Raw genomic sequence first — 16,669 nt, forward strand, 5'->3', positions numbered from 1 at the left:
CCCCCGCACAGCCGCCCGGCATGAGTTTTAAGCCACCAGTTCCCGGACGCGAACCGCAGTCGACTACGTGGTAGTCCAGCGACACAGCCATTATGCTAACTGCTGGTTCCCGACCACTACTGTTCTTGATGTGAACTCAGTGGTTTAGCCAAAATGATCAACTCACTGTGCCTCAAACATGTCTCATACTTTCCTCCACCCTAGCCTTTGTCCCTACTATTTCTCCCTCTCTATTCGAATGCCTGCAGGTGTCATTGTTCAAACCCCTCTCTAATCCTACTTCTTCTTTTCTACCTCAGTTCAAAGGCATCCTCACCTTTAATTTTGCATGGCAAATATTGTCCATATTATTCAAATGGTGCTGTCTTGCCCTTTTTCCATTTTATGTAGGCATATTATCTCTTCAAGTATACCTTGGAGGTCAGGGGCTATCCATATTTAATTATTTCACTGCCCCTGTATCACCAAGACCAGAGCCTTGCTCATGAGCCAGGGCTCAATAAATCTGTGTTGGTGGACTGACAGCTGAAGCCGTTTCCAGCCATCTGAAGTTTAGAGTAGAAAATTTCCATTTTGAAATACATACTTTGATTAGCTGAAGTGATGGACAAGGTTAACTGTTTTAGAATTTTTTTCTTTTTCTTTTCTTCCTTTTTTATTTTTTCTTTTTTAGGTGTTTGCTTTACAGTGCTTGCTTTTGAGATATAGAGAGAGGGAAAGTGAGAAATCACTCTCTAGGAGAGATGGCAATGATGTAATCCCTTCTCCTTCCAGGATTTTGCACACATGTCCACATGTTCCTAGCTGATTTTCAAGCCGCTGGGTCTGGTACTTGAACCACAGTCAGCCATATGGGAGTCCAGCATCTTAATCACCAGGCTACGCTCAGGCCCCTAATGCTAACTCTTTTTATGGGGATTTTTCCCAAGTACATTGATTTGGATTGGGTCACAGGATGGTGATTTGAGGATGGTAAATGCTACATTTCTAAAACTAGAGAAAGGACTTTATATTTTAAACAGAGACATCTTTACACTAAGCATTTTTTGTTTTTTGGAGAGGTTTTTGCTATAGGGTGTGTGTGCTCACCAGACAGACAGAGAGAGACAGAGAGACAGAAAGTGAGAAATCACCCCCCAGGGGGGATGGCCATGCCACAATCCCTTCTCCTCCATTCTCCTCTTGGAATCTTGGGCACGCACACACACGTGCCCGACGTGAGTTTAAGCCACTGGGTCCAGGACTCGAACCGTGGTTGACTACATGGGAGTCCAGCGACATAGCCATTACGCTAACTGCTGGCCCCTGCCCTAAGCAGTTTTAATACTTAAAGTTCATTAACCCTTAGTTACCTTCAAAATGAATTTAACTATAATAGCTTTTAATATACATAATTTTTTTTTCTTTTTTTCTTTTTTTTTTTGGAGAGGTTTTTGCTATAGGGTGCGTGCGCTCACCAGACAGACAGAGAGAGACATAGAGACAGAAAGCGAGAAATCACGCCCCGGGGGGGATGGTCATGCTGCAATCCCTTCTCCTCTATTCTCTTCTTGGGATCTTGGGCACACACGCACACGCGCCCGGTGTGAGTTTTAAGCCACTGGGTCCAGGACGCGAACCGCGGTCGACTACATGGGAGTCCAGCAACATAGCCATTACACTAACTGCTGATCCCCCATAAATTTTAAGAAGTGAAATTCATGTAAATGCAGGCCCTGCAATCTTACTTCACTGTAATGGACATCCATCATCCCAGCATCTTCCTTCATTGCTCCTTCTTCATCTATGTTGGGAGTAATTTTCTTGAAGGCCGAACATCCACTAGGAAATAATTCTGTGTGAATAAAAAGCAGTAGGATAAATTTATATAAAAAAGTGTTAGCTACCTAACAGAGAGCCTTATGGGAGTTGGTTATTTTTAAATAAAAACAGATTTCTAAAAGTAAAGATCAAAGTCATAGTACAATTTTCAGTCACAAGAAAAATTTATAAATGATTTTCATCTACTACATATTCTATCAGACTTTCTCCCCACAACTGAGCATAAATTACTGACAAATAAGTATCATTCTTTGACTATCATAATCTTCAATGGCTACTATAGATATTCCCCTAGTGTGACCAAAAGTTTTAATTTAAATTCTGATCCTATGTGTATGTTTGCAGTCTATCCAAACAAGAGGAGTGGGACTTTTCAGTTCAGATCACACTGACTGATCTTTAGTAATCATCTTTAGTGCCTAATTCCACTGAGAAATGGAAAAGGAAGCGAGTTGTTGGGGGACATCTAGTCTAGGATTTGTAAGAGAGGCAGGTAATAAAATAGATGGCAACGATGAAGCATCTTTGGAGGAATAGTGTGGAACACTGGAAGAACCATAGCATTTGGGGTTAGATAGACTTAGCTCTATCACTATGTGATTTTGGTCATGTTTATCTCCCTGGGACTGGGATGTATTTTTCTATGCAAAAATACATCATGACTTTCCAGACAACCCAATATAAAGTGGTTAAAACAGAGCCTAACACATAAGAAGTACTCAGTGAATTATTATCACAAATAAGCCTACCAATAAATAAACTAGCTTTCCCAAGATGGAACAATGTAAGTGCAGCCAGCTGGTGAACTCAAACTGAGAATGGCTGCTTTACCATTGGGGACCACATCGTTACTGTCCAGCAAGAGTCTAGGTGGAGGAAAACAACACAATGCCTTTCTGAAGATAAGCCTGCCTAAAATGGTCTGTTACAGACCTCCAGAGAGTTCTATTCAAAATATTGGGCTATAAGGAACTTGCGCCAGAATGCAAATTAATTCATCATTTCCTTCTTCAACAACGTCTTTCTATGAAAAAAAAAAAGTCAGCTGACCTAAACAGTGTGGTTAGTGACATAGCTGATTTACATTCAGAACAATACTCATCTTGTGAACCAGTAACAGTTCTCAGACTAGTAACTGATCTGTGGGACACTCTTTAAGTAATATTGCATTAGGAGAACTTTCTGAAATTCAGAAGAAAATATCCCACTCGATCACCTCTTTGAGGAAGAGGGCTTCAGACTTGAGTGAAGAGATAAAGATAAAGTTCCTATTTGTTCAGAATGGAGTTTTGCTTTAAGTTATTCTTACACCTAGGGGTTTTCTTAGAATGCCATGATTTAGGAGAAGTTGTAGAAAGGCATATTCTTATGCCTGCGATCAGATGGGGCAAAAAGCATCTTGAAGAAAGTCCTTGGATGTGTATCTTAAGTAGAGCAAGGGCCAACTATGTTTTGTCTCAGGAAGGGAGAGGTCATTATCAACTTTTGGAATCTGCTGTCCACATCATCTAGTGTAAAGTCCACTCAGCTTGCTAAGTGTGTTATATAGGGTGTGTGTGCTCACCAGACAGACAGAGAGAGACAGAGAGACAGAAAGTGAGAAATCACCCCCCAGGGGGGATGGCCATGCCACAATCCCTTCTCCTCCATTCTCCTCTTGGAATCTTGGGCACGCACACACACGTGCCCGACGTGAGTTTAAGCCACTGGGTCCAGGACTCGAACCGTGGTTGACTACATGGGAGTCCAGCGACATAGCCATTACGCTAACTGCTGGCCCCTGCCCTAAGCAGTTTTAATACTTAAAGTTCATTAACCCTTAGTTACCTTCAAAATGAAGTTAGCTATAATAGCTTTTAATATACATAATTTTTTTTTCTTTTTTTCTTTTTTTTTTTGGAGGGGAGTTAGCTATAATAGCTTTTAATATACATAATTTTTTTTTTTTTTTTTTTTTTTTTTTTTGGAGAGGTTTTTGCTATAGGGTGCGTGCGCTCACCAGACAGACAGAGAGAGACATAGAGACAGAAAGCGAGAAATCACGCCCCGGGGGGGATGGTCATGCTGCAATCCCTTCTCCTCTATTCTCTTCTTGGGATCTTGGGCACACACGCACACGCGCCCGGTGTGAGTTTTAAGCCACTGGGTCCAGGACGCGAACCGCGGTCGACTACATGGGAGTCCAGCAACATAGCCATTACACTAACTGCTGATCCCCCATAAATTTTAAGAAGTGAAATTCATGTAAATGCAGGCCCTGCAATCTTACTTCACTGTAATGGACATCCATCATCCCAGCATCTTCCTTCATTGCTCCTTCTTCATCTATGTTGGGAGTAATTTTCTTGAAGGCCGAACATCCACTAGGAAATAATTCTGTGTGAATAAAAAGCAGTAGGATAAATTTATATAAAAAAGTGTTAGCTACCTAACAGAGAGCCTTATGGGAGTTGGTTATTTTTAAATAAAAACAGATTTCTAAAAGTAAAGAGGAAAGTCATAGTACAATTTTCAGTCACAAGAAAAATTTATAAATGATTTTCATCTACTACATATTCTATCAGACTTTCTCCCCACAACTGAGCATAAATTACTGACAAATAAGTATCATTCTTTGACTATCATAATCTTCAATGGCTACTATAGATATTCCCCTAGTGTGACCAAAAGTTTTAATTTAAATTCTGATCCTATGTGTATGTTTGCAGTCTATCCAAACAAGAGGAGTGGGACTTTTCAGTTCAGATCACACTGACTGATCTTTAGTAATCATCTTTAGTGCCTAATTCCACTGAGAAATGGAAAAGGAAGCGAGTTGTTGGGGGACATCTAGTCTAGGATTTGTAAGAGAGGCAGGTAATAAAATAGATGGCAACGATGAAGCATCTTTGGAGGAATAGTGTGGAACACTGGAAGAACCATAGCATTTGGGGTTAGATAGACTTAGCTCTATCACTATGTGATTTTGGTCATGTTTATCTCCCTGGGACTGGGATGTATTTTTCTATGCAAAAATACATCATGACTTTCCAGACAACCCAATATAAAGTGGTTAAAACAGAGCCTAACACATAAGAAGTACTCAGTGAATTATTATCACAAATAAGCCTACCAATAAATAAACTAGCTTTCCCAAGATGGAACAATGTAAGTGCAGCCAGCTGGTGAACTCAAACTGAGAATGGCTGCTTTACCATTGGGGACCACATCGTTACTGTCCAGCAAGAGTCTAGGTGGAGGAAAACAACACAATGCCTTTCTGAAGATAAGCCTGCCTAAAATGGTCTGTTACAGACCTCCAGAGAGTTCTATTCAAAATATTGGGCTATAAGGAACTTGCGCCAGAATGCAAATTAATTCATCATTTCCTTCTTCAACAACGTCTTTCTATGAAAAAAAAAAAGTCAGCTGACCTAAACAGTGTGGTTAGTGACATAGCTGATTTACATTCAGAACAATACTCATCTTGTGAACCAGTAACAGTTCTCAGACTAGTAACTGATCTGTGGGACACTCTTTAAGTAATATTGCATTAGGAGAACTTTCTGAAATTCAGAAGAAAATATCCCACTCGATCACCTCTTTGAGGAAGAGGGCTTCAGACTTGAGTGAAGAGATAAAGATAAAGTTCCTATTTGTTCAGAATCAAGTTTTGCTTTAAGTTATTCTTACACCTAGGGGTTTTCTTAGAATGCCATGATTTAGGAGAAGTTGTAGAAAGGCATATTCTTATGCCTGCGATCAGATGGGGCAAAAAGCATCTTGAAGAAAGTCCTTGGATGTGTATCTTAAGTAGAGCAAGGGCCAACTATGTTTTGTCTCAGGAAGGGAGAGGTCATTATCAACTTTTGGAATCTGCTGTCCACATCATCTAGTGTAAAGTCCACTCAGCTTGCTAAGTGTGTTACCTTAATTCACATTCCTGATGACATAGTGCTACATATAGAAGACTGTGCCTTTCTCCTTTGTTTTTTTCTTTGTTTGTTTGTTTTTGTTTTTGCTTAAGTTATGAACACCCATCAATACCCAATGGCATCAGGACCCTTTTGTTTGTTTAAGTCTTTAAAATTCTTGGAGAGAGACCAGCAGATGGTGCAATGGTTATCACTGGACTCCCATGTACTTGACCGCTGTTCCAGTCCTAGACCCGGCAGCTTAAATTCACGCCAGGTACATGTGTGTGTATGCATGCATGCACCCAAAATCCCGAGAGGAGAAGGAAGGAGAAAGGAGTGCAAAGTGGCCATCCCCCGAGGGGGTGAATTCTTGCTTTCTTTCTCTGGCAAGCGCATGCGCCCCATAGCAAAAATCTCTAAATCAAAGAGAAAAAGAAAGCTTGGAGAAAAATCTGATTCATATTAATCCTGGAAAGATTTTGAGATAAAGCAGATGCCTCCTTCTGTTGGGATGTATCCACTAGCCAATTCTAGACACAGCAACTCTTTAAGGAATCTTATGGTAGACCTAAGTAGCCATGTACAAAGTGACCCTGAAGAATCTGCTATCCACAGGTCTCGTATTTGACCCGTACTCTTGACCTTGCCCTTCACAGCTGTGGCTTTCCTATTCCTGACTGCTGTCTTAAGGAAAACAAGATGGCAACAGTCGAGGTAGAGACCATCACCCTTGAGTACAAGTTGTCCCGTGGGGGGTGGGGTGGGGAGTGAGGAGAGGCTTGGAGGAGGGAGTAGCAATTTATCCCTGTAGGAAGGGAAGGCTGCTAGTCTGAAGAAGGATAAGAGATAAGAGCCATGAGGGCAGGCATGAAGGGCAGAAGCTCTTACTAGGAAAGAACAGGGGACTAAAAAAGCCTTGTGGAACTTAGCTAACAGATCCCCATTACAAAGACTTGGGAAAGAGAGCAATATTATCCTATAAGGAAGGGATAAAAACAGACTTTGTATTGATGGGGAAATTCTATTGGTCTGAAGCTTTGCTGAACCTAGGATGCTGTGTGACAATTAAAGGATGCAGAGACTTGACTTTAGTCTTCCCTAGGCAAAAACAGATGTGCCTTCTCTCAGGAAAATAGAGAAGAGAGAAAAGCACGTAAAAGTCTAGCCTCCAGAGAGTTAGATTTAGAAAGTTTGAGGTACTCAGACAAAACAGAAATAAGTAAAGTCTGACTTGCTTTATATTTTACTTTTTTTTTTTTGAGAGGTTTTTGCTACAGGGCGCGTGTGCTCACCAGAAAGAGACAGAGAGACAGAAAGTGAGAAATCCCCCCCCCCCCAGGTGGATGGCCACGCTGCAATCCCTTCTCCTCCATTCCTCTCTCGGGATCTTGGGCATTCACGCCCGTAATGTGCCCGGCGTGAGTTTAAGCCACCGGGTCCAGGACTCGAACGGCGATCAGCTACACGGGAGTCCAGCGACATAGCTATTACGCTAACTGCGGGTCCCTTTATTTTACATTTTTGAGGGTGTGAAGAGTAACACCCAGTATCAACACTTACAGTTACTTAGGAAAAAGGAAAGAACGATAACCCTTAATGTCTTCTAGGAAAAAGAGAAAGAACCTAGGCTTCCTGAAAGGTGTCTGGAGGGGGGGTAGGAGCAGGGAGAGCTGCATATTTCCTTCCCCTTTTCCCTATCAGTTTAATGCCTAAATAATAAAGAGAGGGGGCATGGAAATGGTCCCTCACAGGTTCTGTACGGTCCCTGGGGAGCAGGGACCTGAGTCCTTGCCTGCTTAGGCAATTATCCAATAGGACAAACCACTGCTTTTTCTTTTCTTTTTCTTTTCTTTTCTTTCTTTCTTTCTTTCTTTCTTTTTTTTTTTTTTTTTTCTTCTATAAGGGGTGTGCACTAACTAGAGAGAGACAGAGAGGGAAAGTGAGGGAAAATGGAAGGATGGCCCCACCACCTCCATTCTCCTCTTAGGATTTTGAGCATATATGCACATACACCTGGCATGATTTTCAAACCACCAGGTCCAGGACTTGAACCATGGTTGGCCATGTGGGAATCTAGCACCTTAACCACCATACCACCTGCTGGCCCTGCAACTCTTGCTTTTTCTTAAAAACTCTGAACAGTGGAACATCTACTTCCAATGTGTCAGCTAATAAGTAGTATCGTATCCCTTCTTAATTAAAAAAAGTTTTATAATGGTCTTCAAGAGAAATAGCTTGGGAATTTAAAAAAATTAAAAAAAAAACAGAAAATATTTGGTAATTGATATGTGTCAGGAATTTAAATAAACCCTCTCCTTCCCCCTTGTCTTCATTATCAAAAGCATTAATTGGGGGCAGCAGGTTATGGTGGTTAGGGTGGTAGACTCCCACACGGCCAACCAGTTTCAGTCCCAGACCTGGCGGTTCACTTTCTTACTTTCCCTCTTTCTCTCTCTTTCTCTGTCTCTCTCTGGCAAAATTAAAATAATAAACAAATAAATAAAATTAAAGAAGTAATTTTAACAAAAGCATTTATTGGGACAAACAGTTGGCATAATGGCTATGTTGCTGGACTCCCATGTAGCCGACTGTGGTTCAAGTCCTGGACCCAGTGGCTTAGACTCACCACGGGTGCGTGTGCATGCGTGCCCAAGATCCCAAGAGGAGAATGGAGGAGAAGGGATTATCCCCCTGGGGGGTGATTTCTCCCTTTCTGCTCTCTGTCTCTCTCTTTCTGGTGAGCGCATGCACCCTATAGCAAAATCCTCTCAAAAAAAAAAAAGCATTTATTGACAGAAAACAAAGGGTTCTAGAGCTCCTAATTGTCTTTGCTAAATTAGTTGGTCCTAAGTTTAGTAAACAACATTTTTTCAGTTCTGCAATCATATGTTCTGATTGCAGATTTTATTTTATTGTTTTTTAGATTTCTACCACAGGGTGTATGCACTCTTTGGAGAGAAAAGAAAAGGAAGTGAGAAGTCACCCTCCAGGGGGATGGCCACACTGCAATCCCTTCTTCTCCATTATCCTCTTGGCATTTTGGGCACACACGCACACACACTTGGTGTGTTTTCAAGCCGTCAGGTTCGGGACTCAAACTATGAGTTGGCCATATGGGAATCCAGCACCTTAACCACCATGCCTCCTGTTGGCCCCAAATGTATTTTTTTAAGAGGTTTTTGTAAAAGGGTGCATGCGCTTGCCAGATAGACAGAGAGAGACAGACAGAGAGCAAGAAATCACTCCCCAGGGGGGATGGCCATGCCACAATCCCCCTTTCTCTTCTTGGGATCTTGGGCACCCACGCACACGCACCTGGCATGAGTTTAAGCCACCAGGTCCGGGATGTGAACTGTGGTCGACTACATGGGAGTCCAGCGATTGCCGTTACGCTAACTGCTGGTCACCCCGAATGTATTTTTATTTACTTTGTGAAGTATCTAGACTTCAAGAAACCTACTAATACTGGTAGATTATAAAGGGCTCAGCCTGGATGGCAGGTAACTAAGTTTTGGTTTTGTTTTTGTTTTTTGGAGGGGTTTTTGCTACAGGGCGCGTGCGCTCGCCAGCCAGACAGAGAGAGACAGAGAGACAGAAAGCGAGAAATCACCCCCCAGGAGGGGATCTTGGGCACACACGCATACGCGCCCGGCCACCGGGTCCAGAACTCGAACCTAGTCAGCTACATGGGAGTCCAGCGACATAGCCATTACACTAACTGCTGGCCTCGGTAACTAAGTTTTTAACTTTTATTTAAAACTAGTATGCTACTTTGGCACAGATTTCATAGTTTAATCAGCCAACTAACAAGAGAAGGTGTTTTGGATCAGCTGAATTGCTGAAGTTAAGGGGGAAAAACCCTTATGATTTTACTACCGCACACTGTTTTAGAATATGGTTTTCTAGTTTAAGCAAGTAGAATTTTCCAGGTTTAAAAATAGATGGTACCTATAAATAAATATGTAAGCTTCTCTTAAACTTAACATTATTTTTTGTTTAAAATGTAAAAATATATATATATTTTTTCCTCCTCAGCAGAGGGTTCTTTGATTTCCATGAAGGATAATTCCAAAAGACATAGATAGAAGGTATTATGAAATACTTGAATTACTAGTTAAAAACAGTATTTCTCTTGTTCAAACGTGCCACAGTTCAGTGTTACAAGCTAGCTGCTTCATGCTAGTGTCCAACAACCCACAACAAGAAATTATACTTCTGAAGCTTAGGGATTGATCTTAGAGATAAATAATTCTTGATTTTTTGCTTAGTTTAAAGGTCTCTGCAGTCATGAAAATAAAAAAAAAATTCTAGAGAAATATGTTGAATATGTTTAATTAGTTTCAAAACCTAAGGAGTGCAGTTTTATACTTTGTGGACATAAAACTCTTACTTCATATTTTCATTAATTAGAAAGATGAGATAATATTCACCTAATTTCTTTGAAAGACAGACCTAAAAATCACACTTTATACTATGTGTAGGATTCACTTACTTGTCAGTTAATTAGGAACTGCAGGTGTGCATTTTGAATATTTATTTATATTGTAATGCCATAGGCATACCAGTGATACAAAACAAAATACAACAAAATAAACCACCTCAACCAGGGCCTCATTTTGATGATTAATCTCTATCTCCATTTTAAAACCTTGGAAGCACTAAAAGGAGAAAAGTAGACCGTACCAGGTTCAAATATACAGATTTTCAAATTACTTTCAGTATTAAATAGAAAATGCCAATTTAAAAGAAAAGTAAAATGAATCTCTATTTTAATCATGCTATTATGTTCGGGGAAAATCTTTTTCAAATAAAAATTCCCCATATCGGTGTTGCTGTATGAGGCAATCAAACACTGAACCTTAGATGTGAAATGAAAGAGAGAGTTAACTGTAGGAATTCTGAAATTAAAACAAAACATGGTTGTGTTCCCATAGCCAAAGAGTGATATGACTGTCTTAAATTGGCTTCATTTTGCCTTAACTTATTTGACTGCCTTAAATGAAGTAGCTTGGACATGTGGCAGGTAAAATTTCCTGATTGTAATCTCCATTGCCAATCTTTTTTTAAAAAAATGATAACACATGTGCAGACATGGGAATAGGGGGGCACCCTAGACAGGGTTTCATTACACCACAATCCCCCTTCCCCAGCCCTTCGGCTTTCTTCAGAATCTTGGGTGCCCATGAGTCCATCTCTGAAGCATTTTCAGGCTGACCTAGGGATTTGAACTCCCGGTCAGTCATACAGCTTCTAGTCTTGCAGTGCGCTTGTGTTACTGCTGCACCACAGCAGCTGGGCCACTGTCAATCAATTTTTGGAGAGTTTTGTTTGTTTGTTTGTTTTTGCTATAGGGTGCATGCGCTTGCCGGAAAGACAGAGACAGAGAGACAGAAAGCGAGAAATCACCCCCTCAGGGGGGATGGCCATGCCGCAATCCCTTCTCCACCATTCTCCTCTTGGGATCCTGGGCACGCATGTACACGGCGTGAATTTTAAGCCATCGGGTCTGGGACACAAACCGCGGTCGACTACATGGGAGTCCAGCAACAAATGGGATTCCAGCACAATAGCTATTATGCTAACTGCTGTTCCCGCCAATCAATTAAAAAGAAAAAACTCATAAAGGACTGCATATGTGAGAGAGAGAGAAAGATGAACACCCTCCATAGGGTCTACTCATGCCACAATCCCCTTTCTCTAGTCTTCCAGCCTGTTAGTACTTTGCATACATGTCTAGCATGTTTTAGACTGCTGGGGCCAGGGATTCAAGCCATAGTTGCCATGCGAGCTCTGGCTTCTCTCTTGGAAAGAGATTTCTGTTACAAGGTGTGTGCACTTGCCAGAGAGATAGAGAGATAAAAAGTGAGAAATCAACCACTTCCTCCAAAGGGGGATGGCCACACTGCAATCCTTCCTCTTCTACTCTCCTCTCAGGATTTTGGGTGCACACACACACGGGCCCAGCATGAGTTTCGAGCCACCAGTTCCAGGACTCAAACCACATCAGCCAAGTGGAAGTCGAGCACCTTAACCACTATGCTACCTGTTGACCCAAGCTCAGGCTTCTCTTGAGTAGCAGATTACCACTATGCCATGGAACTGGTCTATGCCAATCATTTTTAAAAACTAATTTCAACAATACTGTTTTTAAAAAAAGAAGCTTTCAGGAAGACTTAGGAATTCTGAATTAGGTATTCAGAGCTGCTGGATCCAGATGTTCTTCAAGAACATGCCTCCCTTATAATATCCACACATCATTGCACCAAAGTGGTTATAGGGACATAGTTTGTGGCAGTTGTTGGTGAAGTTGAGGCAGATGAGGGGAAATGAATGGTCTATATTATCCTGAGCTTCTCACAAAGCCCTGAGAAGAATTTAATTTGTGGCAATCTTCCAGGGAAACAGTCTTGGAAAATAAACATCAGGCATCAGGCCTGGCCCTGTACTATTTAAGTTACTCTTGTAACCTCTAATGAAAGCAGAAGGCAAAATGAACAACCTAGTCTTCTTCTACAGCAGCTTCTGCTTAACACTGGATGAGGCTGGCAGTGAACATATTTTTCAGAGTTCAATTATATCACACTCATATTTTGCAAGCTACAAAGATGGAAAGCCACTGTGCTGAAATTCCCCCAGCTGTAAGAACAGAAACATCTTACTTTTTCGATGAAGAAACTCTGCGACCAGAGCTGCTACATGGACATAACACATTGCAGCCTGGAAAACAATGACAAAGAAAGAATTATCAGAATGTACTCAAGGAGTTTTGAAGGGTTGTGTTTAGTGCAAAATTCTAAGTAATCACCTCTGAAAAATCTCCATTTTTTATGTGAATCTTGGCCATGCTATCAAGCCAGGTTTTCCTGAGCTCTGGGGTGCTTGCATAGGACTTGGCTAAGCTGTACTGGAGATCGATTAGCATTTCAGGGTCTTTCTCATGCTCCTTCATTTGGGCAGTGGCCATAAGAACAGTACGGATTCTCTTGGTCAAGTCTTTGACTTCTGTGGGAAAAGCAGTTGCCTAATTTCAAAACAAACAAACAGAAAGACACATTTAACAATATTTTGACATGCTCAAGCCTCGAACATTAATACCATTTTGACTTCTTGTTAGGGTTCTCCGTATTGCATGTGGCATGTCTAAAGAGCTTCATTTTATTTTACATAGTTTATTTACTTATTTAATCAATGAGACAAACACACAAGTACCCTTGACAAGGTCTTGCCATGTCATGATCCTACCCCCAGCCTCCTAACCAGCCAGGATCATAGGTGTGCTAGTGGCCACATCTAATGTGTTCAGATTTTTTTTTTGATCTTTTTTTTTTAAGAGATTTTTTGCTATAGGGCACTGCACTCGCCAGAAAGACAGAGAAAGAGAGACAGAAAGTGAGAAATCACCCCCCAGGGGGGATGGCCATGCCGCAATCCCTTCTCCTCCATTCTCCTCTCAGGATCTTGGGCACGCACACACATGCGCCCGGCGTGAGTTTAAGCCACCAGGTCCGACACTCGAACTGTGGTCGACTACATAGGAGTTCAGCAACATAGCCATTACACTAACTGCTGGTCCCTTTTTGAGAGATTTTTGCTATAGGGTGCATGCACTCATCAGAAAGACAGAGAGAGAGACAGAAAGCGAGAAATCACCCCCCAGGAGGGATGGCCACGCCATAATCCCTTCTCCATTCTCCTCTTGGGATCTTGGGCATGCACCCACATGTGCCCAGCGTGAGTTTGAGTCACCAGGTCCAGGACTCGAACTGTGGTCAACTACATGGGAGTCCAGTGACATAGCCATTATGCTAACTGCTGGTCCCACCTAATGTATTCAGATTAATCCAGGATCTGAACCCAGGCTTTCCGTATGGCTCCAGTATTAAACAGCTACTCCCTACTGCCTGTGGCATGTGGCAGGGCTCCAAAGAATTTTCAATCAATTATTTAAAATGGATGTAACTAGCCTGGGCTTCAAGGACTCTGAACTTATATATTCACAGTATAAGAAGTATGACATCTGGAGCCAGACTACCTGGCTTTGAATGGCAACTCTGCCATTGTGAACTCCACAGCCACAGGAGTGATCTTTGTTTGCTATTTACTTATAACAGTTACTAAACATTATTGACAGCTTACTACGTACCAGGCACTGGTCTGGGTGTTTTACCTGTTCCAATAAGCCTGTAAGTTAAATACTGTTAGAATTCATTTTATCATTGGGAAAACCAAGGCCTAGAGCAGTTCAGTAGCTTGGCCAAAGTCTCACCACCATGTGTGGTCGAGAAAGGATTTACACCCAGGCAGCGGGCTTCAGAGCTAGTGCTCTTAGTCACTCTTGCACACTGACAAGCATACCTACTCCATCATCTAACTACCACATACACTAAGGCAAAAACCATACTGCAGATGTTATTATTTCCACAAATGAAAGGTCAGGACTCCTAGAACACTTCAAAGAGTGTAAAGAGATCATTAACCTCTCCAAGTGGTGTTCTGGACCCAAGAAGACTAAGTAAGAGTATTCCCTTTACCCTAGCTACTTTTCAGAAAGGCCTATCACTTAATCTTTGACTTTACTTATTAATTTTTAGATTTTATCCATAAGGTGTGTTTGCTGAACAAAGAGAGACAGAGAGAGTCAGAGAGAGGGAATGTGAGAAATCACTCCCCTGGAGGGGGTAGCCACGCCACAACTCCTCCCCCAGTCTCTTCTAGGGATTTTGGACACATGCACACATGCCTGCCGTGTTTTTCAAGCCATTGGGTCTGGGACAGAAACCTCAGATTTGGCCATGTGGGATCCAGTGCCTTAATTACCATGTCACCTGCAGGTGTCCTATTACTCCTGTTACTCCGTAACACCCAGTGCAGTGATCACAATTATTTGTATGACTTGGAGAAAATGAGGGAAGAAACGGCCACAAGAGTTAGGGAGCATTTCAATACGAATACAATACAATGGGGAGGAAATGGTTTTAAAAACTGCCTTCTTGGGGCTGGCAGGTGGCATGGTGGCTAAGGGCACTGAACTCCCAAGTAGTTAACCATGGTTCGAGTTCTGTACCTGGCAGCTTGCTTTCTCACTTTCCCCCTCTCTCTCACTCTGTCCCTCTCTGGTCAAATAAAAATAAATAAATAAAGCTAAACTGCCTTCTTGAGCCCTTTAAAAATAGTAATTATTAATATATACATAAAGTCCCTTCTTTCATATAGATGGATATTCTATTTACTGGAGTAAAAGCATACCTCGTAATAGGGGTTTTTTTTAGCAAAAACTGCCCCAACAGAATAAAAGTTAACTTCAGAAATCAAGGAAAAGAAAAAGATTTTCTATCAAATAAGGCCAACATGAGCCCTATTTACTTAGAAAACTTGCCAATCTGTCCACGTAACACGGCATTAAGGATGGTAACAACTGGTAAAATAAACTCTTAGAGTATGAGCAAACAGCATAAATAGTATAAGTTGTTTCTATGCCCCTGGGATTAGAGGGAGCATATACTGATCCCCTGGGGAACCAGTAGAACTGGCTGAAAAACAAACTTTCCCAGCCTGAGAGCGGCCGGCACTACTCAGTGTTTTTTTGCAGTGTAAGCAATGTTCCTATGGGAAATATTTTCTGGTACATGGATTCTACACGTCCCAAACGTCAAGTATGCTGTGACCGACGTTTTATTTTTTATTTTCGTATTTTACATAGCATTGTCAAATTATACTGAAAGATGACTGTTCCCAAGTATAGGGATACTTTATTCCTCTGGGAGGAAAAGTCCTCTATGGGCAAAGGATTCCTCGTCCCTTACACACATGTATCACTCACGATTTGGACCTGCACATCATGCAACAAAGGAAAGACATAAAACTGTACAATACTTAGGTTTTAAGCACATAGGTAAGAGAGGAATGGTGATCACGGTCTTTGGCTTGGCCTCAGTCAACCAGTGCTTAAGAACAACAGACTTGGGCTTGGGTTTGACAAGCCACAGTCAGTTAAGATATTTGAAAAGTCACAAAACCATCATCGAATAATGAATCCCTTCTGTGCCACACATGAACTGTTAGCAATTGACCAGGCAGCTGTTTGTTATTCTAAGAAGTGAGATTTCTGTAACATTTCAAACTCAGTGCTTAATTAACCAATATTACAAATGTCAACAATTGTTAACAAAGGATCCATTTCTTCTCTGAGCAACTTCAGAACGCAAGCCCAGAAAAATATTCAGATTCTACTAGTCATATCAACTGTACAGACCCAGGATTAATCTACCTATTAAACCAGTGCCAACTATCTGCTACGTACAGGTAGTGTTCTAGGTGCTAGACATACAGTGGGGTATAGGACAAAGTCCTCAGCTCACATTTTATCTGTTGTTCTATACTATAAAAAGTTGTGAATCCAATGACCGTTTATGGGTGTAAACTTTCCTGACAGAGAAGGGGGTTCACATTTATTACTCCCAGTGAAAACATACCTTCATAGGTCTGTCACTATTTGCAAAATTATTGATAATGAATAAAGACTCCTGAAATCTTGATCCTCCGCTTAGCGCTACATCAGCTATCAACTGGCTGACAGCAATTATTATCTGTAGGAAGAAGCAAACAATGTTTTTCAATTGTCTTGTAAACAAATATTTTTCATCATTGTGTATGTGCATGAGTCCCCATATGAAATGCTTCTTTTAACAATTCTATATAGTAACTGTCATGATCTCTGTTCTTCATACATGAGGAATTTAAATGATTCGACTGAAATAGCAACGTCAAAGATCCCAATTTCAAATTTTACTGGGACCTTTCTTGACTAAATGTGAACAATTTTTGAAAAGTCTTAGCACAACCAGATCTAAAACTGTTTTCCTAATGGTTTACTGATATGATAGTGGCCAGGTCTCTGCTTCAGGTTTGTCTTGTTTGTTTTTTTTTTTTTTTTGTCCCCCCCCCCCGGGGGG

The 16,669-nt window shown here is 41.3% G+C and overlaps 1 protein-coding gene across 1 annotated transcript in view; it reads right to left on the minus strand.

The window, feature by feature from the left end:
- The window catches only part of DOCK11 (dedicator of cytokinesis 11), a gene marked incomplete at its 5' end in the record, with an annotated part of 164,765 nt that overhangs the window by 28,624 nt on the left and 119,472 nt on the right, over window positions 1–16,669 (minus strand). The window contains 4 exon segments of the mRNA XM_014584108.2: window positions 4,091–4,197; window positions 12,377–12,434; window positions 12,523–12,738; window positions 16,190–16,303. Of these exon segments, the coding sequence (XP_014439594.1) occupies window positions 4,091–4,197; window positions 12,377–12,434; window positions 12,523–12,738; window positions 16,190–16,303 (495 nt within the window).

This window comes from Tupaia chinensis, unplaced genomic scaffold, assembly GCF_000334495.1.
Source record: "Tupaia chinensis unplaced genomic scaffold, TupChi_1.0 Scaffold145659_1, whole genome shotgun sequence".
Lineage (NCBI taxonomy): Eukaryota > Metazoa > Chordata > Mammalia > Scandentia > Tupaiidae > Tupaia > Tupaia belangeri.